The following is a 25997-nucleotide window of genomic DNA, read 5'->3' on the forward strand; positions in this document are numbered from 1 at the left end:
GCTGTACTTTAGGACGTTTTCCTTTTATAATCTCTATTGATAAACTAGTTCGATTAATTAAAATGTGTCTCAGTGAAACGTACAGCAGAGTTCGTATAGATCAGTTTCTGTCAGATGCGTTTCCAATTCACTGTGGGCTAAAGCAAGGAGATGCACTATCACCTTCACTTTTTAACTTTGCTCTAAAGTATGCCATTAGGAAGGTCCAGGATAACAGAGAGGGTTTGGAATTGAACGGGTTACATCAGCTGCTTGTCTTTGCTGATGACGTGAATATGTTAGGAGAAAATCCACAAACGACTAGGGAAAACACGGGAAATTTACTGGAAGAAAGTAAAGAGATAGGTTTGGAAGTAAATCCCGAAAAGACTAAGTATATGATTATGTCTCGTGACGACAATATTGTACGAAATGGAAATATAAAAATTGGAAATTTATCTTTTGAAGAGGTGGAGAAGTTCAAATATCTTGGAGCAACAGTAACAAATATAAATGACACTCACTGCGTTCACTGTAACGGCTCCACCTCATCGCCTCATCGAATTCCCCTATCAGCTGTTTAAAACATGACGTCTTACGATATTGACATTGCTGAAAACGGAGAAGTTGAGGTTAGGTCTATTAATTACGTCTGTTAGAGAATAAGAATTTGTAATTGCTTCATGCGTCTTAATTGAAGAGGAAGAAACGAAAGAGATATTGGTTACATAATATATATGTAAGAAACGACTTGATTACTGTAATGGAAACGCCTCAAATTATATAATTCTTCGCAATTTTCTACAAGCGAAATAAGTTTTCCGTCTGTCATTTTGGCGCGATACTGAACATGGCACAACATAATAGTAACAGTTGACCAATTAAAATTGATTTATTAAAGAAGGCCATGATCGCACGCATCGGAAAAGTTGCCCATCAGACAAACGTGGAAGGATTTGCCGAGAGGCGATCCGTGCGAGACGATGTAGTGAACGCGGTTACTTAACAATTACAGCAAAGAAAGTCTTTTTCCGATCCGTGCGATTCGTCCGATACGATGTAGTGAACGCTTACCTTAAGAGCAACGGAAATGAAATACTTGAGAAAAAACAGCTGGATACTCTTGGGTAGATCACAGAACTAATACAAAGACCGTAGAAGACTTGAAAATACTGTAGTTCCAATATTAGAAAAGAAAATAGAAAATTATGCAACAAAATATTTTCAGCATGTAGACAGAATGACAAGAAACAGAACCCAACATTTTCAGAATGTATGTACTGAAATTAAGAAGAAGAAGAAGAAGAAGCCCTTTGAGAGGACTTTTGTAAAAGTAAGACAAGAACAGGTCTACAAATGGCCTAACTTCATAAGAGCTGTACGATGATGAAGTGGAGGAAAAATAAGAAGAATGTACCCTGGTCGTCCGAGGAAGATATGGAGAAGCCGGAATAGGCAACAGTTAATCATAAATAATATACCACAATATTTTACTTAATAACTACTAGTACCATTGCAAAATTTGTAAGTAGGCCCATGATATAAGGTATAAGACTTTTAAAATAATAAAATGAGATCGCTTAACGTTAAGTAGAATCTGATGTATATGAAATTTTCAATGATGGGAGTTATAAAAATTGATAATAAAGACGCAGTAAACACCATCATTTTATGGACCATTAAGTCTTGTATTTAGCTTAGAGCAGCTAGAAACAAGTTTTTAAAATCATTTTCTCCTGCGGGGATCTTTAAAGATAAGAGTCTGATGGGTTTGTCAATACCTTGCAGCAGAATGAGAGGAGTGCTCTAGGAGGAGGTCGTAAGGTGACTGCCATAATGGATGAATTCGTTTTTGTATCGTAAAAGTATCTGTTCACGGACCCCACAACGTGCTCTGCACTTAATATGTAACAAGATTTAATATTGTTTCACGAGCAGCAGACAATGTAATTACCTGAGTATATTTACAACTTTGTGTAACTATTCGTTATTAACATAAATAAAATATATCGATTATTTATTATGATTACCGTTTTATTGGTTTCTTCTTCGATTATCTCGAAATGCAATATATGTGTGAAGCTTTGAAGAGTGCAATATCAGCGAATCAATTTATTTCTGAATATGAGCATGAAATGTAATTATTTCTACTCGAAAACTAATCGTTTTTCTATATTTGGTGCCACTAAAAGTGGTATTAGTAGTATTTAGTATTTATTTATTTAACCTGGTAGAGATAAGGCCGTCAGGCCTTCTCTGCCCCTCTACCAGGAGATTCCAACTATAATATGAACAATACAATTATAATTAGTATTAAATTTACAATTACAATTACAAATAACATTACAATTAGTATTAAATTTACAATTACAATAAAAAATCAAAGTACGAAAAGATTACCTGACTAATTAAAGCTAGATAATTTATCATAGAAAAACAAAGAATATTTTATATTTACTGAATTACAAATTAAACCTAGAATAACAAAATTGTATAGCGATTAAATTACTGGATATTGAAATATTTTGTGATAGATTAAAGAAACTATTTACAAGAAATCAATTACTGACCAAGTGCCTAGTAAGTTTGCGTTTGAATTCAATTTTATTTCGACAGTCCCTGATGCTAGCAGGTAGCGAATTCCAGAGTCTTGGCAGGGCTACTGTGAAAGAGGATGAGTATGAGGAGGTGCGATGGGATGGCATTGTTAGTATTGTTTCATGACGAGAGCGTGTGTTCAGATTATGGTGGGAAGAAAGGTAAGTGAAGCGAGACGACAGATACGAAGGAATAGAAGAGTTCAAGATTTCGAAGAGAAAGAGAAGTGAATGTAAATTTCTTTTCTTATCCAGTTTAAGCCAACCTATTGCTTCCAGGGATGGGGTAATATGATCATATTTACGAACATCGCTTACAAAACGTACACACAAATTATGAGCACGTTGAAGTAGTAGTGCTCGGGCGTTGGAGAACAACAGGTATCACTGTGGTTGCTTGCTGTTGATGAGGCTCTCATGAAGTTGATCTTTGGGAAATATGCTGTCATGTATGTATTTATTTACACTGCAAGTGGGCAGGCAACCGGTAGCAGTGGTATACACAATATAAACAATACACAATAAAATTACAATACACAATACAATAAGAATACACAATACAATTTAACACAATAATTACAATTAATAATAATACATACATACAATAACCTAATTAATAAATGAACCTAATTTTACAATACAACCTACATATGTATAGGCAGAATTGCATTCCAATGGATACCATCCCATTGTGGAATCCTGGGAAACGAGAATGCGGATGCTTTAGCAAAGAAGGGCAGCACTGCTACTTACAGACCTGTTACTAAATCTACGTATTCCTCTGTGAAAAGATTTATTAAATCTACATACTTAGACTTCAACAAACAAAATTTGATAACACAATCTCAAGGGAAAAAATGGAACTCTCTGCATCATAATCCACAGTTGATTCCCGATTTACCACGCAAATCGTCCGTAGCTGCATTTAGATTGGCAATAGGCCATGACTGTTTGGCCAAGCATCTGCATAGAATTGGAATATATCAATCTCCTAACTGTCCATTGTGCAACTCAAATCAAGAAATGGATTCAGAACATCTCAAAATCTGTGCATCAGTGGCTAACCATGACAATATCTTTGAAAAATATTGGAGTGCAAGACTTTATTGTCAAATGCCTGGCATTAGAAAACAACAACATATGTATAGGCCCTATGTAAGTTTCACATTGGTACTGATAATAGTCTTTCACTTTACTCTCATCTCACTCACTCTAGTGGCACTATGACGCATTTCATTGACACTTTAGGACACATTTCACTGACACTATAGAACACATTTCATTTACACTATAAATTATCACTGACCGGAACTATTCACTGCACTGTAAAACCATAACTTCACTGACTCACCACGCTTCACTGATACAACAGCTCAAGTAAGACAAATAATTACACCCTTATGCATACTTATAAACAGAACTACATTTAAGCTAAACATTTCTAGTCTGAGACCCTCTTACACGCTATTTTTAAATAATTTACAATTCAAACCAAGGGAGTAACTCGTCAGGTTAAATAAATACATGTCACCTTAAAAAATTAAATGTTAAATGTCACCTTAATTTTATTTTACACTTTATACACAAATTTTTAAGTTATTCTTGAATCTCCTTAAGGAAGGACAGCCCTCAAAGACCGCTACTGGCATAAGTCATTTACATATATTATAAAGAGTAATGGCCCCAGAACGCTGCCCTGTGGCACCCCTGAACTTACAATAGGTTTCCGCTGCTACAATGCCAGTACAGTGGCAAGAATAATTTCGAACAATGAAGAAATTGAGATATGACAACACTAGTCAACAAACTGAAACTTTTTTCGTGTGTCTGGTGTGTAAATGGGTAGATTTATCTTATTTTTGGATGCTGAATTCAGTGGAGAAATCAGTTTCTTTCTCTGACTTCACATTTTCTAGATACACAACACTAACGCGAAGACAGTAATATGGACCATTTTAAATTCAAGCATAACATAGCATTTAGAACTCCACTAAAGTTTTCTTGACAACATAATAAACTCTTATAAACCAACAAAATCACGTTTCAGCAAGCACTAGAGTACAGGCTGACGTTGGATGAGTCACCTCTACCAGGCAAAGCCAGTACATTTTTCGCATAACTAAATACGTCTGTCATATAGTGGCTCTTTTGGAAACTTCTTCCGCCATATAATACACCCAAGTACAGAGTTTAACCATCATAATTCCGATTTATTATACAATATCCCTGAAAAATGACATTAACAATGTAAAGATATTTTAAAAAATCCATATAAAATCTAAAATATCTCAAAACCCTTACGTGATACAGCAATTCCGAAGGCCGTTTCGGATTCTACAACCCAATTTTCAAAATTTACATGATTTTCTTTAAATTTGTATTTAATTTTTTCCTTATAGATGTATGTAAAATATGACATATGCTTTTCATATTTTTTTTTCAATTACTTTTTGAGAAAAAAAATATATTTACCTTTTTAGTTGTTAAATTTAAATTTTTTAAAACTTATATCATCCTCAACACATAGTTTTTTAGTAGGTTATTTTACGACACTTTATCAACAGCTTAGGTTATTTAGCGTCTGAATGAGATGAAGGTGATAATGCCGGTGAAATGAGTCCGGGATCCAACACCGAAAGTTACCCACCATTTGCTCATATTGGGTTGAAGGAAAACCCCGGAAAAAACCTCTACCAGGTAACTTGCCCCGACCGGGAATCGAACCCGGGCCACCTAGTTTCGCGGCTAGACGCGCTAACCGTTACTCCACAGATGTGGACTCAACACATAGTGATTTGAATACTTTCAATAGCAGAAGATAACACATGCGTCAGTTTACTTCACATGCTTTTGTGGACTTCTGTACAAAATTTCGCTGATATTGGAGAAAAATTGCATTCATTAGAGCATTTTGAATGTTACAAAATGTTGAAAATTGGAAAATCGAGAAAACGAGTATCAAAGCACAGCATGTACAGTATATGTTATATACAGAGCGATACAAAACTCATGCATATTAAAATTATAGTGTCTATATTGAGTAGTGCAGTTGAAAAGTACTATCAGCTACCGCTAGATAGACGTCATTGTGATGTGTATGTGTACACTGACGCTTGAAGTAGTCCTTTGTTTATTGCTCGGCAAACATGTCGTTTTCCCAAGAGCAATGAGTTTCCATTGTTGAGCGTTATTTTTCCAGTCGTTCTTATGCACGTGTTGTAGACGAATTTTGCAGGAATTATCCGGGTGTGGCAGTGCCTAACAATTCGACTATAACGAGATTAATCGCTCGTTTTAGGGAATGTGGATCAGCTCTTCTTAATGAATGTGATTGTTGGTTCCAGCAGAACAGTGCCACATGTCACACATCTAATAAAACCATGCAATTTTTGCGCGAGTTTTTTGGTGAGCGTATCATTGCTAAAGGATTATGGCCCCCACGTTCTCCCGATTTGACGTCCCCGGATTTCTTTCCGTGGGGTTATCTTAAAGGAAGGGTATACAAAAACAAGCCGCACACTCAGGAGGAACTAAGAGGAACAACAACGGAGATTAACATCAGTGTACGCGTGCTCAAAAAAGTGGCCGCAAACATGGTAGAAAGAGTTCGTACATGCATTAGTGAACGGGTCTGCCTTTTCAGCATATGCTGTGAAAAATGATGTAACTCATGTGAAAACTGATGTAAGTAAACGTAATAAATGCATCTTTATAAATATATGTGAACGAACTATTAAGATGTGCGCGACTTTTGGATAGCTCTGTACTATCAATATCCTCCCTATACAAGTCTACCACACATATGTTTCTCCTACATAACAAAGGCGAGTAATGAAAAGTAAACTTAGTTAGAATGAAGAACGAAGTCTATCAGAATGACAGCTGTGTATCAGTTTAAATGGCTGCAGCTCTAGCACGCGCTGGTCGTTTAAATTCGTCCTGAGGGGCCTTAAATTGTCACAGGTCTAAAATAAACACAGATTTAGAAAACTGAAACCTCATTTTATTTTTTAGAGTGAAAAGCAAAATTTTTATTTTTAATGTTTTTTTTTTTCGTTACTTTCACCGATCCATAGCCTTAAACGGTAAATTTTATATTTTGGGTTCAAAGGTGCGATTAGATAACCTAGAATTACTATGAATTAAAAAAATATATTTGAGAGCGCATCGCTTTAAATCAGCTCAGAAGATTTTGTTTTTGGTCAATATGTGACCTCACGGAAGGAATTTGTGGAGTGAGGGATGTAAGACGGTATAATTAATGGCCGTCCGGTGGTAACAATGCCACAGTGATATCTGCGGAGACAATCGCAGAACATTCCTTTGTCCAAATGTGAATTCGTAGCATGGCCTTCCTGGTTGAGCAGTGGAAGTGTTTCGTCTCCGATCGAGTGTATAAGCAAGCAATACTGGAGCGAGCGGAGTGGAGCTGATAGACCGGGCCTATTAACAAGCGGTCACTAGCGCTGCCGGCTCCACAACTGGCGATCGTCCCTGAGGCGTGTGCGCGGGCAAGCGTTCCTCCCCAGGGCTGTCCGGGCCACTCCGAGACGTCCTCAAACGCTAACATCTACATTTACACAACATACGAGGGCCATTTCATGATTAATGCACAGATTGGCAGAACTGTGAAGTGGATGACGCAACATCATTGAACAGTGTTGCCAATTTAGCTTTTTTCAAGATAAATCTAGCTCTTTTGATGTTGGGCTTAGCGACAAAAAAAATTCCATCCCGCTTAGCGGGGAATCTAGCTTATTTCCTCCGCTTAGCATTCGGAAAGCTTCGTTGGTTTAATCCAGTTTTAGATTAATTTATTTAATATTGTATAAATATTAATCTCAAAATATTCTTGGTAAGCACATAATAATATGTTTAATCATGGATCTACTTATCATCCTTCTGCCACCGGCGTAGCTCAGTCGGCTAAGGGTACGTACAAGTTGGAGCGACGATAAACGATAAAAGAAACAGCGATGCTATATCAGAGAGAATTGAAGCATGCATTGTCATTGAGGTGTGCATATTGGAGTAACGACAAAAGCGAAGATACACGATAAAAGCGACGAAAAAGAAAAATTCCATTTTCTTCGCTCTTGTCGTTCATATAATCTCTGATTAAGATAATATTGATCTGTATAATGACCGGTGGTTATCAATATATCCGAATATTAATAGATTTATTATTATTTCGGCATATTAAATTAATTGTTGTAGATATTGGCAAATTGATCAGTTGTGTATTTATTCGTGATACATTATGTGATCACAATAACCAATCACAGCACAATGAATTTATACTACCTTTGGGATGAGAAACGGGTTCAATTTTGTACGTATTTAAGTTATATTAAACTTGAACCTAGCAGCTGATATTTCCTATATATCTTCTTTCATTAAGTGGATGTATAGAATATCTTCTACTGATAAATCAAAATGTTCGCTTCTCGCGTCCTCGTCGCTCCGATATGAAAACTTGATTCTTTCATAATACCAAAGCGTCGCTAGCTCATTTCTTTTATCGTTTATCGTTGCTCCAACGTGTACCTAACCCTAAGGCGCTTGCCTACCGATCCGGTGTTACGCTCGGGCGCGGGTTCGATTCCCGCTGGGCTGATTACCTGGTTGGGTTTTTCCGACGTTTTCCCCAACCGTAAGGCAAATATTAGGTAATCTGCGACGAATCCTCGGCCTCATCTCGCCAAATATCATCTCACTATCACCAATCTCATCGACGCTAAATAACCTCGTAGTTGATACAGCGTCGTTAAATAACCAAGTTAAATAAAAAGCTATCCTTCTCTCCCAACTCTTTCCCTTTTTTGCTGATGTTACGTGACTCACGTGATCCACATATGGAAACAATGAAAACCCAAAACAAATTACATAATCCAGTGCATTTCTTTATCAAGAAAGTTGGGCAGTTGTTGTAAAGATTATATATTGACAATAGATATGATACGTAAAGTAGGGACCCTGGCTGCATACAAGACGGGATCAAGTGACGACTCACCGAGTACTTCAAATACATTTAATAGCGGAAATATTGCCGCCACTGCAAGTACCTCTTCATTGCTACTGAACATTGATGATTCAGACATTGACCCTGATGATCCTGAGGAAATCAATTACATTGTAAATTACTTGATTTTAAGGTATTTTATGAAAATCTAGCTTTTTTTTCGCTCGAAAATAGCATATATTTAAGTTCCGTCTAGCGGGATTTAGCGATACCCAGTTGGCAACACTACCAATGAAAATTACGTCAGTTGCAGTTGAAGGATTGAGAAAGAAGCACGTGTGTTCGTTTCGTCCATAGCATACTCTGTATTTAGGTAACGAGAGCTATACGTGTCTTGGGTACAGTGACGATTGAAGACCAAAGATCAAATCTTTACGTGGCAAACCTTCCCCCCCTCACAGAAATCCACACTTCCACAGTGCTTTGAATGGAGTTTGTGGTGAACTTACAGTGGACCATCACAGATGGTCCTGTCAGCAATTTTTGCAATGTCTAGGCGGTTTTGCTTGTGTTCTGAAAGTTCCTCACACGTCGCTCGACGACCTTCTTGAAGAGCATCCGCCACAAGTTTCACACTTTGTTCATATGTTGATGTTTTCGGCCTTCCTGGTCTTGCATCATCGTCTAAGCTGACACGAGAACGAGTAGCCCAACGATAAACTGTATTACGGTCCACTGTACGCTCACCACAAACTCCGCTCAGCTGTGGTTTCCTGTGAGGTTTTGCCACATAAAGATTCGATCTTTGATCTTCAACCGTCACAGTGCTCGAGACACGTGTAGGCTCCATTTCTAGCTCTCGTTACCTAAACACAGAGTGTGCTATGGTCGTACTTTTTCCTCAAATCTTCAACTGTCACACGTAATTTTAATTGGTGTTGCGTCATCCACTTCACAGTTTTGCCAACCTGTGCATTATTTATGAAATTATCCTCGTACATTTCAGCGAACTAGAGCTTAGGAAGCCAATAGAGTTCCAATTTCCGAAGACTAGATATGCGGGTGTATGAACAAGTAGATAAATGGATGAATTGATGGATGGATAGATGGACTATTCTCCGCGGCAAGTCTCCTGCATATGACCTTCAGCGGCTTCAAGGCTCCCGCGAATCAGAGGAGCGCAGCGTTGTTTAATAGAGTATCGGACATTTATTTAATTCTGAAATCAGTAGCTTGCCAGGTATAAAGAGAAAGAACTTCTAAGTACGCCAGTAATTTTGTCGAATTTACTGCTTCTGAACCATTTCTGGATTTCTTCCTCCATGTCACAGAAACAATATTAAACACATCTCCATGACTGCATAACTGCAACAGCAGTGAAGACGGATACCCTCCGCTGGCATACACGTCCACTCCGTGGACAACTGAAAACATAAAATGCCTAGTATTTAAGTAACAAACGTTCAAAAAACTTGATCACTTATCTGGAGGTGTTAAAGCTATACATTTCTGTATATTTATCATAAATCTCATTTTGTTCTTCAATTTTGTACCTCATTCAGAGAATGACCCACTTCACCCCTATAAAATATGAGAAAGAAAGGGATTCCATTTTCTAGTAAAGAAGTTCAAGAATGGATTTTGGAAATCCAAAAACAATTATTTCTTCCAATTCAAAAATATTATCTTTTGAATCCAAAAAAGAAGAATTAATTCACAAGAAAGCAATTATAAAAAACAGTGTAATAATCAAACCTTGTTTTGTAGGAGAGAATCCGTTCTCTGTTTCCTATTTTTGATTTTAAAATCATTAGCATTCCTACCATAGTACATTGGCTTCTCTAAAGGTACGTTTTCCTCGGTGCGACTATTGCGATGATCGTTCAACGATTATTGTTGGACGATGAAACGTTGAACGATAATCGTTGCTTACCATTTTGCTCGGAGCGTCTACGATTTGTTGATTTTTCACTAGTCGCGTGTTTTCATTCGCAATCGCATCGTTCTAGAGCAGTCGTGGCGAAAATGTGATCGTGCGCCGAGCCACTGTGTAACCTGCAACGTGCATAGCACCTATGGAGGGAGACGGACACCCGAAGGGGAAGTGAAGCAACTGTCTGACTTATTAACGATTTTTCATTTTCCTTACGTCAAGCACTTAAATATAATTTTATACAGTACAAGGCTACAAACTAATGTTTAGTACGTGTAACGAAGAAAGAAATGAATAAGAAAATATAGGAAACATTATCACAACCTAAAATTACCTGTCTTCAGAATATGTCTGCGACAGAGTTTCAAAATCAGGAATTATGTCACTTACTGCCAGTCGTAGTTGATCACGAAGTATTTGTCTGTCAGTCGTATTCTAAATTTGGTTTTTACTATTTTCATTGTTGAAAATAATTTTTCACAAACGTAAGTTGTAGCGAACATGGCTTCAACAGAGCAAACGAAAGAACGAAGCTTGGGATATTTATTTTTTGGTAAAGATTTGAAAAGTTCAACATTTGTCAAGTCCTTACATCTAGCTTTCGTTTAACATCACGTTGTAAATCTGTGAGTTTAAATTGAAGATCTAACCGTATTATTCGTACATCTGCTGAAAAAGGATCGACGTATAATAATAATAATAATAATAATAATAATAATAATAATAATACTCAACCTTTTAATGTTTCATCAGTAACATGTAGTAACATGTTATACAACCGTTTTCCTCGTAATACTTGTGAACAAATCATACATTTAATATTCTCATCATATTGGCAGCAAAAAAATACGTCGTCCTATCCTACTTTGAAACGTTCGTTTTTGTAGAGGTACATGGTTTCGAGAAAGACATTGCGACGATACGCCACTCGCAGGTCAGAGACAAATTCAAATGGAACGGAGTTTGACTCCAGTGAGTGAGAGGGTGGGGGTTGGAGAAGGTAGGAAGCAAGAGAAATGCATAGCTATCATTGTGAGCCACAATGTGCTCGTGAGTCACATTTTCGCCACGGCTGTTCTAGAGGAAGATTGTGTTTAACAGAATGAGTTTAATGAGCAGACGTAAAAGATTACTTAAATGCCTTTCATTGAGGAGATGGAAGACGACGAAATACTTCTCCATACGTATGGGATGAAAAGAGCCAAAAAACACCGTCTGCTTGAGCTCAATAATGAAGAGAGACTGTATCAAAAATTTAAATAACTTAATTAATAACTTAATTTTCCAACTTTATTAACAAACTCAGCCCATATATTGTCCTTGACCCTTTGATCCTTGTAGGACGCATGTGACAGCTGCCACAGTAAGGGATGATTCGCCACTTCCTCGAGAAGAATATCATCATCAGCGTCAGAAAACAAAGGAGCCATAATGCACGTCTTTCTCACAACAAATGTTAACGACTGACGATTATATTCAACCTTTTCCTGAACGACTGACGTACGATCGTCGTTAACGACACTAGCGGCAGTCGCTCGAAGGAAAACAGCTCCATATGAAATACAAAGAAATAGTGCTCAACGATCATCGTTGCACGATCATCGTTGCACGATCATCGTTGAACGATCATCGCGATAGCCGCACCGAGGAAACGTACCTTGATAGATCTGCTATGGGTGAATGGATGAATTAGTGGATAAATTGATGAATTTACAATATAAATGAGTGGATGGATAAATAAATGGGCGGCATGTTGCACGAAAGGATGGATGGAAGACTGGATAGAACGATGGATTGACACTGTTTTTCAATCTCAGTGTTCCCCGACATGGCTGCAGTTTGGACAGCACTGACTGCAGCTCGTAGCGAGTCAAATAGTTGGTGGTCTCGAGCGTGCCTCGACCAGTCTTGCTGACGGCACGAGCAGCTATTAAATATCCCTGGACGCAGGAATTAGTACACGTTGACGGTATCCAGTACATATCCGAAGTTGACAGCAGCATCATTATCAACGGTCATCAACAGTCACCACTTCCCGGAAGAGATGATCGTACCGGTACCAAACTTCTTAGGAAATGCTGCAATGCTGCGTATTTCGATTTATAGTAGTTTTTCGTTGGATTGCATATTGTTAGCATCCTTGATACAGGAAAACATGTTTCAGTCATTTTGTCTTGTGTAGCGAAATCTCCTGAACTATGGGACGGATTATAGGCCTATTTACATTCTGTACTTAAATATCAATTTGTACTGAAATTATTCTCATAACGTTGTCGGTTTTGCTAAAGTTAATGAGATGATTCGCCTAGGGTTGCCAACTCTGGTAAATTAAATTACATTTTACACATGAAAGTTTGGATGAATAGGTCTATAATATACTAAATACTTGGAGATAAATAAAAAATAGGTTGCAGCCGCCAAATTACTCTTCAAGGAACGACTACTCAAATAAATTGAGGGAAAGAAGACAGAGGACGGACACTGGAAAGTTTTCTTTTCTCAAATGTACTGTCAGGGACTGGAATGCTTTACCTGCAGATTTACTAAAGGCTTTACTAATAGACGGTAGTATATTATACACACTATTTAATGGGTGTAATTGATATTTTGTTATTTGAAGTGTTGCATCAGTGAAGAAGTGCGTTGTGTAAGTGAAGTGTAAAGTGTGTTGTGTCAGTGAAGTGTGTTTCTGTTAGTGAAGTTTTATAGTTTATAGTGGCAGTACAAAATATTTGAACAGTGAAATGTTTTTGAAGTGTTAGTGAAATCAGGATAGAATCAGTGAAATGTGTCGTAGTTCCAGTGCAGTGAGTAAGTTGTCAGCGAAATGAGTGTAGTGCTCAAAAGTAGGCTACTTGTGTAGGTATGAAGATAGGTCTATCATACTCGTAGGTTTTAGTTCGAACTTAAGGTTAAGATACAAATTAGATTTACTTTAAAATGTTATTTTAAGTGATCGTGCTTCATTTAATTAAGGATGCTCCCTGTTATTATTATTATTATTATTATTATTATTATTATTATTAATTGTCATTATTGAGTATAATTAGTTACCACTGCCACCGGGTATATACCCATTTGCAATGTGAATAAATACATACATACAAATACAGAATCTGCTATATTATATGAGCAAAAAAAATATATAGTAATAAATTGAGAAACAATCTTGCTTCAGTGTTCAAAAATGCACTTTTTAATTCTGTATTTGGAGCTTGATATCACAGTCTTAAGAACTTCCTTTTCTTTTCCTATACTTACTTAAGGCTTTTAAAGAACTCAGAGGTTCATTGCCGCCCTCACATAAGCCCGCCATTGGTCCCTATTCTGAGCAAGATTAATCCAACCTCTACAATCATATCCCACCTCTCTCAAATCCATTTTAATATTATCCTCCCATCTACGTCTAGGCCTCCTCCGGCCTCCCAACTAACACTCCATATGCATTTCTGGATTCGCCCATACGTGCTACATGCCGTACCCATATCAAACATTTGGATTTAATGTTCCTAATTATATCAGGTGAATACAATGCGTGCAGTTCTGCGTTGTGTAACTTTCTTCATTCTCCTGTAACTTCATCCCTCTTAGCCCCCAAATATTTTTCTAAGCACCTTATTCTCAAAAACCCTTAACCTCTGTTCCTCTCTCAAAGTGAGAGTCCAAGTTTCACAGCCATACAGAACAACCGGTAATATAACTGTTTTGTAAATTCTAACTTTCAACTTTTTTGAGAGCAGACTGAATGACAAAAGCTTCTCAACTGAATAATAACAGGCATTTCCTATATTTATTCTGCTTTCATCCCGAGTGTCACTTATATTTGTTACTGTTCCTCCAAGATATTTGAATTTTTCTACCTCCTGAAAGCATAAATTTCCAATTTTTATATTTCTATTTCGTACGATATTCTGGACACGAAACATAATCTTGTACTTTGTCTTTTCGAGATTTACTTCCAAATCTATCTCTCTACTTGCTTCAAGTAAAATTCCCGTGTTTCCCCTTTCCTTTTACTATAAAGCGATAAAATTCTACAACGTTGAACTTTTACTATTTCCACAGTTAAACGATTCGTCCCATTATTCCACAAGATATTCATGATGCTGAATGCACGCTCCACAAAAGAATTGCTTACAGGAATAGCAAACACGTGTTGAATTACCATTCTTATTTGTGGAGATTTCTCTGAGGCATCTCTATCCTGAAAATATTTACACTATTTTAGATCACTTTTTAAATGTGCATCCTTCACAAAGGAAGAATCCGCGACATTTAACAGGCACAGTTCTTCATAGAATAAGTTATAGTCTGCAACTGTAGTTGCAGCCTTCGTCTAATACTTAAAATTGCTTCTACTTAATGTACAATCATCAAGTATATATACTGAAGAATACTTAAAACTTCCCATTTTATCTTCAGCTACTCTGAATTAAAGGTTAAAATGTCCCACGAAATAGAAAAAAATCCCTTTTAACATATATGATAAAAACTGTTATCACAAGTTCTCCAACTCATTTCATAAAATTATCGGGTAAAGGGTTGATACCGACCACCTGTCTTATGTTGAAATCCGCCAAAATTTCCGGCCGTGCCGGTGAAATACCGGCTAGTTGGCAACCCTAGCTTCGCCTCAGGCGCTAAACTTTTCACTCGCGGATAGAATCTAATTTTATTCTCTTATAATATAAATGACTATTTTAATCACATTATGCTCAGTATCCTAATAAAAAAAGTTTGTATCTGATATGAGAAATGCTGAACTATGGATTCCATATTTTATATAATTCGTTGAATTTAGAATGCATAGTTGAATTAGTTTGTTAAGAATTATTTTAGCGGGTAAAATTGATCTAATCGATCTAATTGGTATAGGGATTCGGCGAGTTTCTAACTCTCTAAATACTCAATTTTTACATTGACTGTTATACTTTTACTACGTCACACTACCTTTGACCAATAAAACGGTATGAAAGGACGTGTTTCAACCAATCAAGGCTATTTATCGCACAATCTTATCAGTTCCCTAGCATTTGTTTATTTTTATCATTTCCCTTGCATTTGTTTGTTTTTATTACTTCCCTAGCATTTGTTTCTTTGTTTGCCAACATTTCAAACTGCAAATTCTTTACGGTACTATAAAACATGCTTTGCGATCGTCATTTGTTTCCCACATAGTCAACTGAAATTTGCGGCTCCGTTCAAACGTTTTCGTGAAGCTAACATTAGTGAAATAGAATTTTTAGTAAGTCAATTAGTACCTATTTTATTGTATTAGAGTACTTTATTTATTCTAATCTTTATATACTTTCGTCTATTTTTATCGTCCACACCTGTGGAGTAACGGTTAGCGCGTCTGGCCGCAAAACCAGGTGGCCCGGGTTCGAATCCCAGTCGGGACAAGTTACCTGGTTGAGGTTTTTTCCGGGGTTTTCCCTCAACCCAATTTGAGCAAATGCTGGGTAACTTTCAGTGCTGGACCCCAGACTCATTTCACCGGCATTATCACCTTCACCTCATTTAGACGGTAAATAACCTGAGATATTGATACAACGTCGTAAAATAACCTACTTAAATAAAAAAATCTATTTTTATCACCTCCATACTTTTGTTTCTTCGTTTGCCGACATTTCAAACTCAAATTCTTTATGGTACTATAAAACATGCTTTGCGATCGTCATTTGTTTACCGCATAGATAGTCAAATGAAAATGGCGGCTCCGTTCAAACGTTTTGGTGAAGCTAACATTAGTGAAATATAATTATTTTAGTAAGTCAATTAATATTTTATGGTATTACAGTAGACCTACTTTATTTCTTCTAATCTTTAGGCTATATACTTTCTTGTAATCGTGTAATAGTCAATGAAATTCCATTCGAGTTTTGATTCTCTCTCTCTCTCTCTCTCTCTCTCTCTCTCTCTCTCTCTCTCTCTCTGTCCACACCTGTGGAGTAACGGTCAGCGCGTCTGGCTGCGAAACCAGGTGGCCCGGGTCCGAATCCCGGTCGGGGCAAGTTACTTGGTTGAGGTTTTTTCCGGGGTTTTCCCTCAACCCAATACGAGCAAATGCTGGGTAACTTTCGGTGCTGGATCCCGAACTCATTTCACCGGCATTATCACCTTCATATCATTCAGACGCTAAATAACCTAGATGTTGATACAGCGTCGTAAAATAACCCAATAAAATAAAATAAATGATTTTCTCTAGATAAATCAAAACCTCTATTGAGATTATTGTTGATAATATAATAATAGGCCTATATGATTTTAACAATTTATGCGCTGTTTTATAGCGGGGTTTCAAGAATCGTGTTGGCAACTATCTAAAAATGACATACCAGCAATAAAGACGTTTCACACAAACCAAGGATTTGATAAATCCCCTGTCATTTCTTTCATAAGTCCAACCACTATTTTGTTCGCATGCTTTTTGCACCAGGAATCATGCAACTCTTGAACAACTTCCGCTCCTGCTGACGATAGATCTGCTTGTAGATGTTAATCAGGACTTGCTTCGTTCCAGCACGGGAACACGGCTCTGCACGAGGCTAGTTGGAAGGGCTACAGTCGCAGCGTGGCCGCTCTAGGCAAGGCGAGGGCCAACCTGCATCTGAAGAACTGCGGGGGATTCGCCGCCCTGCACCTCTGCTGTCAGAACGGCCACAACCAGAGCTGCAGGGAACTGCTGCTGGCGGGCTGCAACCCTGATCTCCAGAACAATGTGAGGAGTACACATTTCTCTACTTTCCAAGCCATTGAATTCCCCAATCTTTAGTTTGGACGACATAGATTCTTTCACTTTAGACCAATATTTTTATTATATTTCCGAGGTATTAGTTAACCCCCCCCCTCCCGTTTCTGAACTGTTATATATTGACGAAAACTTCATTTCACATCATCTTCAGCAGCAGCAAAACATGACGATATGGGCCGCTTGTCCCAATGTCTATTATCCTCCCAGCTAAAGAAGGAAAACTCAAGTGAACAATGCAGTTTGTGTCAAGCTGCGAAACTGGTTCACGACATCTGAACATCTTTAACTGAACATTGTATTTAATGCATTAAATAAATTGATTATTATCTGGTATGCTTTGTCTAGGGGCAACTCAAAATTTGAGGAAGCAAAAAAAAAAAAATAAATAAATAAAAAAAGAATTAATAATAAAAACTTCTCCTCGCTGGATTTCAAGTATTCCTAACAATGCGAAATATTATGTACGAACACAAAGTAACCATATACATACGTACAAAATTACATAAAATCTACGTAACCATATACATCTCATACATAAAAATTATATACATACGACCACAACTTAAGCATATACATTTCATTCTTACATACATACGAACACGACGTAACCTTATACTACAATCATAACATGCTTACATAAGTACTAAAATTACAAACATACAAACACTACGTAACCATATACGTCACATGCTTACATATATACTAAAATTACAAACATACAAACACTATGTAACCATATACGTCACATGCTTACATATATACTAAAATTACAAACATACAAACACTACGTAACCACAATCGTCACATGCTTACATATATACCAAAATTACAAACATACAAACACTACGTAACCATATACGTCACATGCTTACATATATAGTAAATTTACAAACATACGATCAATTTGTAACCATATACGTGAATACTAAAATGATAAACATCCGAACACTACGAAACCATATAATGTAACATTCATACATAAATGCTAAAATTACAAACATACGAAAACTACGTAATCGTACATGCCACATGCTACTAAAATTACAAATATATGAACATATGTAACAATATACATTACATGCCTACATAAATAATAAAATTAAAAACTTACGAACACTATGTAACCATATACGTAACATGCTTACATAAATACTAAAATTACAAAATTCGTAACCATATACATCACATGCCTACATAAATACTAAAATTGCATTATTAGGCATCTGAAAACCCCCAATGGATGAGAATTGTGCCTTTTTACCGTCGTTGGACACTCAATGTTTGGTGTGGAATCCTTTTTAACTTTGTCATCAGTCCTTACTTCTTTGAAGGCACAGTTACTGCTGATTCATACTGCCATTTTCTCAACCATGAATTACCTCTCCTCTTGGAAAACATTCCCTTGAATTCGAGAAGAAAAATGTGGTATCAGCAGGATGGTGCACCACCACGACAGGTGTATTGGACGTACTGAACCTGTTGTATGGCCACTTCACTCACCAGATATAACATCATTGAAAGAAAAACAATTGTTTGTATGCATCTGACGTCTGATTATTGTAATATGTAGCTAATCAAGGATGTATGCAATGGAGAAGGAAAGGAACTGACCATCCTACTCCATTATCTCCTGACCTAGTTGCCTCATTAGTGATGCCTTGTTAGTATCACTTGTGAGGTTCAGATCTGTCTTCGGACTGTTGACTATACAGCAACAACAGTCATTGTCCAGGACAATGGTAGCATTGACAAATATCCCATTCATACCATCTTGAAACATTTATCCATACAGTTTTAAACTGTAGTAGATTGTCAGTACTGCTTCTTATGTACGCGACAAAAGCCACCTCAGAGAAAAATACTTTAGCACGTGAATTGTATTAGTTATGCAGTCATATTTAGGTGCAGAAGTAACCCCATTGAAGAAGCGTAAGTAACAAAAAAAGAAGAAACAGGATATACCGGTAATAAATAAAAAGAAGATCAAAGGAGAGGCACTCTTCAGCCACAATGGAGTATTTTTTCTTAAAACAACCATTGTCCACAGTAACCTACATTTGCACATGTGTTTCTGTAAGACAATTTAAGCTATAAATGTACTTCAGTTTTCCCAAGTTTCTACAATACCTTAAGAAATGGCATGATGAATTTCATACTTGTGTCAACAACGCCCATGTTTTTTGTTTCTCCTGAAAATTTATGTTTTTGGAATATGATTGTTTTTCTAAAAAAAAAAAAAAAAAACCCCTTCAGTTATTATCATGCCAATGAAGTGAATGAATTCTTTCAAAAGCACTATATTGGTCATTTATTTGGTTATGCATGCAACATATCTAACAGATTATGGTTTATGAATGTCAAGGTAAAGTTATCTTAATACAAAACCTAATATTTAACATTATTCAACGTTAATCCTAGAACCAAGGTTCTCTAATTATTTTTCTTAAAACTGCAATGCAGGTAACTAATTTAAACAAGTTGTTTTCTAGTACGGGGATACACCACTGCACACCAGTGCGAGGTACGGCCATGCGGGTGTTACAAGGATCCTCATCAGTGCACAGTGCCGGGTGTCAGACCAGAATAAGGTACAGACTTACAAAATCAATTGCTTTAGCTAAATAACTGATTTGAATGTTGGCTTCATCATACTACATACGTAATGTCTAAGTAAAAGAAACATTATTTATAATATCTACCGTATGAAGGGGTGAGAATGTGATAGTCTAAAGCCACACTTTTATCAATAAGTGGTTTTTTATGCCAGTTCATTTCTTACACATGTGGGAAAGCTACTAGTATTAAAATATTATAAAATTACTCAACAAATGACGTAAATATATACACCAAAGAAATTATGATACCACACCTAATAGCATTGGACTCTAATGCCCGGTTGCTTCAATATTGTTTAAAATGCTTTAATAGTTAACCGTGGTAATATCGTTATCACGTTTAAGGAGGAAATATGTTGCACCATTACTTATCAAGATTTCTTTACCGTAGTTACTTGGCGGGCGGTTATGTTGAAGTTATTCGTATTCGCAGCAATTGAAACATAGTATTCTGGTGGCAATGATTGAAGGCGTTATTCTTTTGTCTGCCAAATTTGTGTAAACAGTAAAGGCCCATTCACAATGAAAATTAAACATAACCTAAGCGTTAACTTAAGAATGTAAACGTTACGGTAAAATCACATCATTCATGATAGGGACATAAACATAATCCCAAAGATACTTGGTAACCATGGAAACATAACAACGACGCCATTTTCTCATATTCTGTCGTATACTTCAGCGCTCCACGATTGTGTACTGTTTGCAAATCATGTAAGCATAGCATGAAAGTTTGGAGTTTGCAAACTTTCATGTTAACGTCTAACGGCAATGTTAATGTCAGTGTTTATGTCAGGTTATGTTTAATTAACACGCTCTCCTGTAAAATTTTGTCTGTGTGTTTTAGGACTATATCATTCTCACCCTTTCACATATCTAATTGTTTTGTTTTCTTAGCCTTTGACTATGTATAATGTTCCTATATAATAATTGTTTAATTAGTTTTACCTATTTTGATATTGAGTTTGTGATTGTTTTTACTTTTACGGCTAAGAACATAATAACCATGAGTTACAAAGCCATGGTTAAAACTAACCGTGATTTAAGTGTAATTTCTGTGCACCATTTATAACCATCATTTACTTACACGTGGTTAGTTGACACTTCATCTAACCAGGGTAAAGTATGTGATGGTACACTGTTTCCACAAAGTGACAAAAGGAAAAACTTTCATATCTCTGCAAAAATGAAAGTCAACATCTGAAAATAATAAAAGTGACAAAATAGGCAGTTATACTGTAATATTAAATAAAAGAATTTATTTTCACCAAAACTGTTAAAATATGCAGAATATGCAAGAAATTGGCCCCATTCGATTATTGTTCATTCAAAAGTAAAGATATATGAGACTTCTTAAATATATCAATAAAAACATGCATTTTCATGCAAATCCTCTGTCTGCTTATGAGATAGTGTTCTTGCCAGCACTGCCATCTCATACCACAGTTAAAAAACAATTTGTTTTTTTCAGAATGGGGACACTGCACTCCACATAGCAGCAGCGATGGGGCGACGGAAGCTGACCAGGATTCTTTTGGAGGCAGGATGTGACAAAAGTCTCAAAAACAAGGTGACTGTCTACGCACTGCAGTCAACAGAAGCCCCATTTTTAAATAATTTGTTTTCCTTTGTACAATACACATTTTTTTTTTACTTTAAAAATAAACAATTTAACCATTCAGTCTTTTTTCATGCTATTTACACACACAGATATATCTTAATGTCGTCTATCATTTGATATCTTCTTCTGCCTGAACTCTTTTTCAGTTCACCATTCTTTCCAGTGGATCCTTCAGTAGGTAGTTTCTTCTCAGTCAATGATCCAGCCAATTTCTTTTCCTCTTCCTGATCAGTTTCAGCATCATTCTTTCTTCACCCACTCTTTCCAATACAACTTCATTTCTTATTCTGTCTTCCCACTTCACAGGTTCTGTTTTTCTCCATATCCACATTTCAAATGCTTCTATTCGCTTCTCTTCACTTCGTCGTAATGTCCATATTTCTGCCCCATACAATGCCACACTCCACACAAAGCACTTCACTAGTATCTTTAGTCCTCTTTCCAGAGGTCCGCAGAAGATGCTCCTTTTTCTATTAAAAGCTTCCTTTGTCATTGCTATCCTCATTTTGATTTCCTGGTAGCAGCTCATGTTACTGCTTATAGTACACCCTAAATATATGAAGCTGTCCACTTTCTCTACTGCCTCATTTGAAATTTGCAAATTTACTTTCTTTATTTTTCTTTCTATGACCATGGTCTTATCATGTTTTATAATTTTATGTGATTGTATTCAGAAGCAGAATGTTTGGTATTCCGTATGCTGGAACAAGGGTTGCCAACATTTTTTTAGAAAATACGGGAAACTAAGAAAATCAACAAAAATTCACACATAAAATTGACAAATTAGTCCATGGTTAGATGGAGGGATGATGGATGGATGGATGGATGGATGGATGGATGGACGGACGGACGGATGGATGGATGGATGGATGGATGGATGGATGGATGGATAGTTGAATGGATGGATGATTGGATGGATGGATGGATGGATGGATAGTTGGATGCATGGATGGATGGTTGGATGCATTGAGGATTGGTTGGTTGGATGGATGGATGGATGGATGGATGGATAGTTGGATGTATGGATGGATGGTTGGATGCATTGAGGATTGGTTGGATGGATGGATGGATGGATGGTTGGATGCATTGAGGATTGGTTGGATGGATAGTTGGATGCATGGATGGATGGTTGGATGCATTGAGGATTGGTTGGATGGATGGATGGATGGACGGACGGACGGACGGACGGATGGATGGATGGATGGATGGATGGATAGTTGAATGGATGGATGATTGGATGGATGGATGGATGGATGGATGGATGGATGGATGGATAGTTGGATGCATGGATGGATGGTTGGATGCATTGAGGATTGGTTGGATGGATAGTTGGATGCATGGATGGATGGTTGGATGCATTGAGGATTGGTTGGATGGATGGATGGATGGATGGATAGTTGGATGCATGGATGGATGGTTGGATGCATTGAGGATTGGTTGGATGGATGGATGGATGGTTGGATGCATTGAGGATTGGTTGGATGGATGGATGGATGGATGGATGGATGGATGGATAGTTGGATGCATGGATGGATGGTTGGATGCATTGAGGATTGGTTGGATGGATGGGTGGATGGATGGATAGTTGAATGGATGGATGATTGGATAGATGGGTAGTTGGATGCATGGATGGATGGTTGGATGCATTGAGGATTGGTTGGATGGATGACTGGGTGGGTGGATGGATGGATGGATGGATGTATGGATGGATGGATGGAAGGAAATAAACAAAGACTATTTATTTGTGGGGAATCTGTTTTCATCTTATTATTGCTTTGTGTCTTCATAATGTGTTTTAAATTTCTTAGGGTTTACATAAAATTAACTGACATATCTAATAATACACCTTACAGCAAAACGAGACTGCGCGGGATATAGCTACAAGAAAGGATCTGAATGAAATCCTAGTGATCCTGAATAGCCCAACCGTCGCGCGTTCTAAGAGCAAACCATCGAAAAATGCGCATGATAAGGACCGCAACGACAAGAAGCGAGGAAAGAATGAGAGCGGCACCAGCAGCAAAGACAGTAGCAGCAGGCAGAAGGACAAGAAGAAGGTTTGTAAACTTATTTCGGTAACGTAAAAGTAAGCACTGAGGTATAGCCAGATTAAGCTTATCTCTGAGCATATCATATCAAACTGGAGATCATTTATATCTTTGTTAGAAGATATTAGAGAATAGTTGTTTAATTACAAGTACTCTTAATTAATTACATATAAACTTAATTACGTGAAACAATTTAAATAATTACACTGCACCTACATTACTATTAAATCTCTGCCTAAACTTTTCAACCTTCCCTTAAATGTATTGATTTTGAGAGGACCACCCCGAAAAATTGCCGCAGGTAAGCTGTTCCAGTGTACTATTGTGCGGTTAGCAAAGAAAAATTTTGCCACGTCCATTCTTTGTTTTCTGAATTTAAACTTCTGATATGGTCAGCCCTGCCTAAGTATGACAGTGTCACTAATCTAGCATTGATGTCGGTCCATGCTTTGTATCCCATTTGTGCCTTAAACAATGCGCTCAGTCTTGCTTTTCCTCGCCTTGATTTGAGTAATTCCCACCCTAAATCTTTTATTTTCTCTTCGCCATGTCCCTTCCCCATTTTGACATATTTTGCTGCCCTGCATTGAACCTTTTCTATTGAATCAATTTGGTTTTGTCTGAATGGCTCCCAACCTACCGCTCTATGTTCCATATAATTGACTTATCAATAATCATTAAGTGAATTGTTTAATTCCAATATCTATATATATAATTTGAACTGGTAATGAAAATTACGGAAAAATGCTGAACGGATTTTAATAAATGACCCCTCATTTTGAAGCTTGGAACCCAAAGTTTTTCAGAAAAATAGTAGTTTTCAGTGAAATGTCAATTTTCCTACATCATTTTCCTATTTTCCAAAATCCATCTTTCGTCAGTTTTGAGAGCTAATTAATTACATTTCAAAATAAAACAAAACACACACTACAATAAACAATAGACTATTACACGAAGGCCATGGTCACTACAGGATTGCTGACATACTTAGAGTTCAGATGGGTCAGATTCTTTCACAACATAATGCCAATATGTCGATCTTCATTTGTGTAATTTTTTGATAACGTATAAAAATAATTTACAGGTCTGATTCTCTGGTCTGTAGTTTTCCGTATACAGCTGTATATTCGATATTAAGAACTACAAAACTTAAGAATGTTTGGTGACATTATTACCCTTTAAAAATGAAATATTATTATAGTTAATGCAACACATAATGGTATACTGATGATATGAAAGTGAAATCTTTTGGGCCTTAAGTAAGTAGACGCAGAGAAAGAAGATCTTATATATTAGATCTTCATTTCTATAATATACTGAGTAACGGCTATATAATATATATTACTGAAAACTATAAAACTTACGTAACAGCGTGGTCGATCGACGGATGTTGCGTCAACATTTGTTGAGACTATAAATTAGGAATGCCTATAACATCGACATCAACGTGAAGTTTCGATTTTATGCACGAGAACTTATTCTCATAAACTTCTTTCCATCTGACTGTAGATAATTATTTGAAGAGTAATGTAATGATAACGAGATACTAAGGTTATTGTTATGAACTTAACACTACTTGTATTAAACTTGTAGGATATGTGGAAATCAAACCACAGTATAGAGAACATATCTCTATACTGTGATCAAACAGTGGTTTTCTTCCTGCTCACAAGGAAGTAATGTCATTGTTTAACACTTCTGTCGTACGTAATTTTGACGTATAATGGATAAACAATTGATCCTCACTACTTTTCCCGCCAAGAGAGCATCTCCTTCTTCTAGCTATGCCTCCGTCTTTCAGTTGCTGACTATAGTAGTCGTCACAGCAGGTTGCAACTTACATGCTTGGCCAACTTATTATGAGATATAATTATTTGGAAGTTTACGTCAGATTTACGTATCAATAGTATTAATAGAAAATTTTCTGTTAGTGCAGTTTATTTATTCCCTTAAGTGTGTTTTATCTAACAAAGTAACACTGGATGAAAACTTACGTGGTGATCGACACTACTCTGCAGATCATTGATGAAAGTTCAGATGATGATGCTGATGATGACGCTGAAGGCAATGTAGAGATTGAATATGAAACTTGTGACAATGACAAGGACCTAAGATACAGTAGGAGAGATTGAGAATCACGTAGAAAGGAAGCGAATGGAGAAAGAAGGCAAAAAACAAGAAAGAACAGGAAGAAAAGAAAAGAAAAGGAGAAGGAAAGAAGAGAAGAGGAGAGGGCAGAGGGCACGAGGGCAGGATATTTTAATAACTCTAATCTACAATCCACAATAATCTGAAATAGCTATTGCTTCACTCCCACATGCAAAACCGACTGATCATTCTGACATTGTTACTTGCGTTTTCGCATTGGAACTCAAGAACTAAAGATGTACTGGTATAGGTTAAATAAAAAGTATTTAGCATTAAGAAAACCATTCAGAGCGGTAGGCCTATGTTTCATTATTATGAAAGCACATAACTTCCAAAATGT

At 36.8% G+C, this 25997-nt stretch overlaps 1 protein-coding gene across 2 annotated transcripts in view; it reads left to right on the plus strand.

Moving 5' to 3' along the window:
* The window catches only part of dgo (ankyrin repeat domain containing protein 6 diego), a 392714-nt gene that overhangs the window by 356880 nt on the left and 9837 nt on the right, over window positions 1-25997 (plus strand). For both annotated transcript variants that reach the window (XM_069832665.1, XM_069832664.1), the window contains exons 5-8: window positions 16995-17192; window positions 19715-19813; window positions 21312-21410; window positions 23315-23518. In XM_069832665.1, the coding sequence (XP_069688766.1) occupies window positions 16995-17192; window positions 19715-19813; window positions 21312-21410; window positions 23315-23518 (600 nt within the window). The remainder of the gene's footprint in view (window positions 1-16994; window positions 17193-19714; window positions 19814-21311; window positions 21411-23314; window positions 23519-25997) is intronic.

The sequence above is a fragment of the Periplaneta americana genome, chromosome 8 (assembly GCF_040183065.1).
Source record: "Periplaneta americana isolate PAMFEO1 chromosome 8, P.americana_PAMFEO1_priV1, whole genome shotgun sequence".
Classification (NCBI taxonomy): Eukaryota; Metazoa; Arthropoda; class Insecta; order Blattodea; family Blattidae; genus Periplaneta; species Periplaneta americana.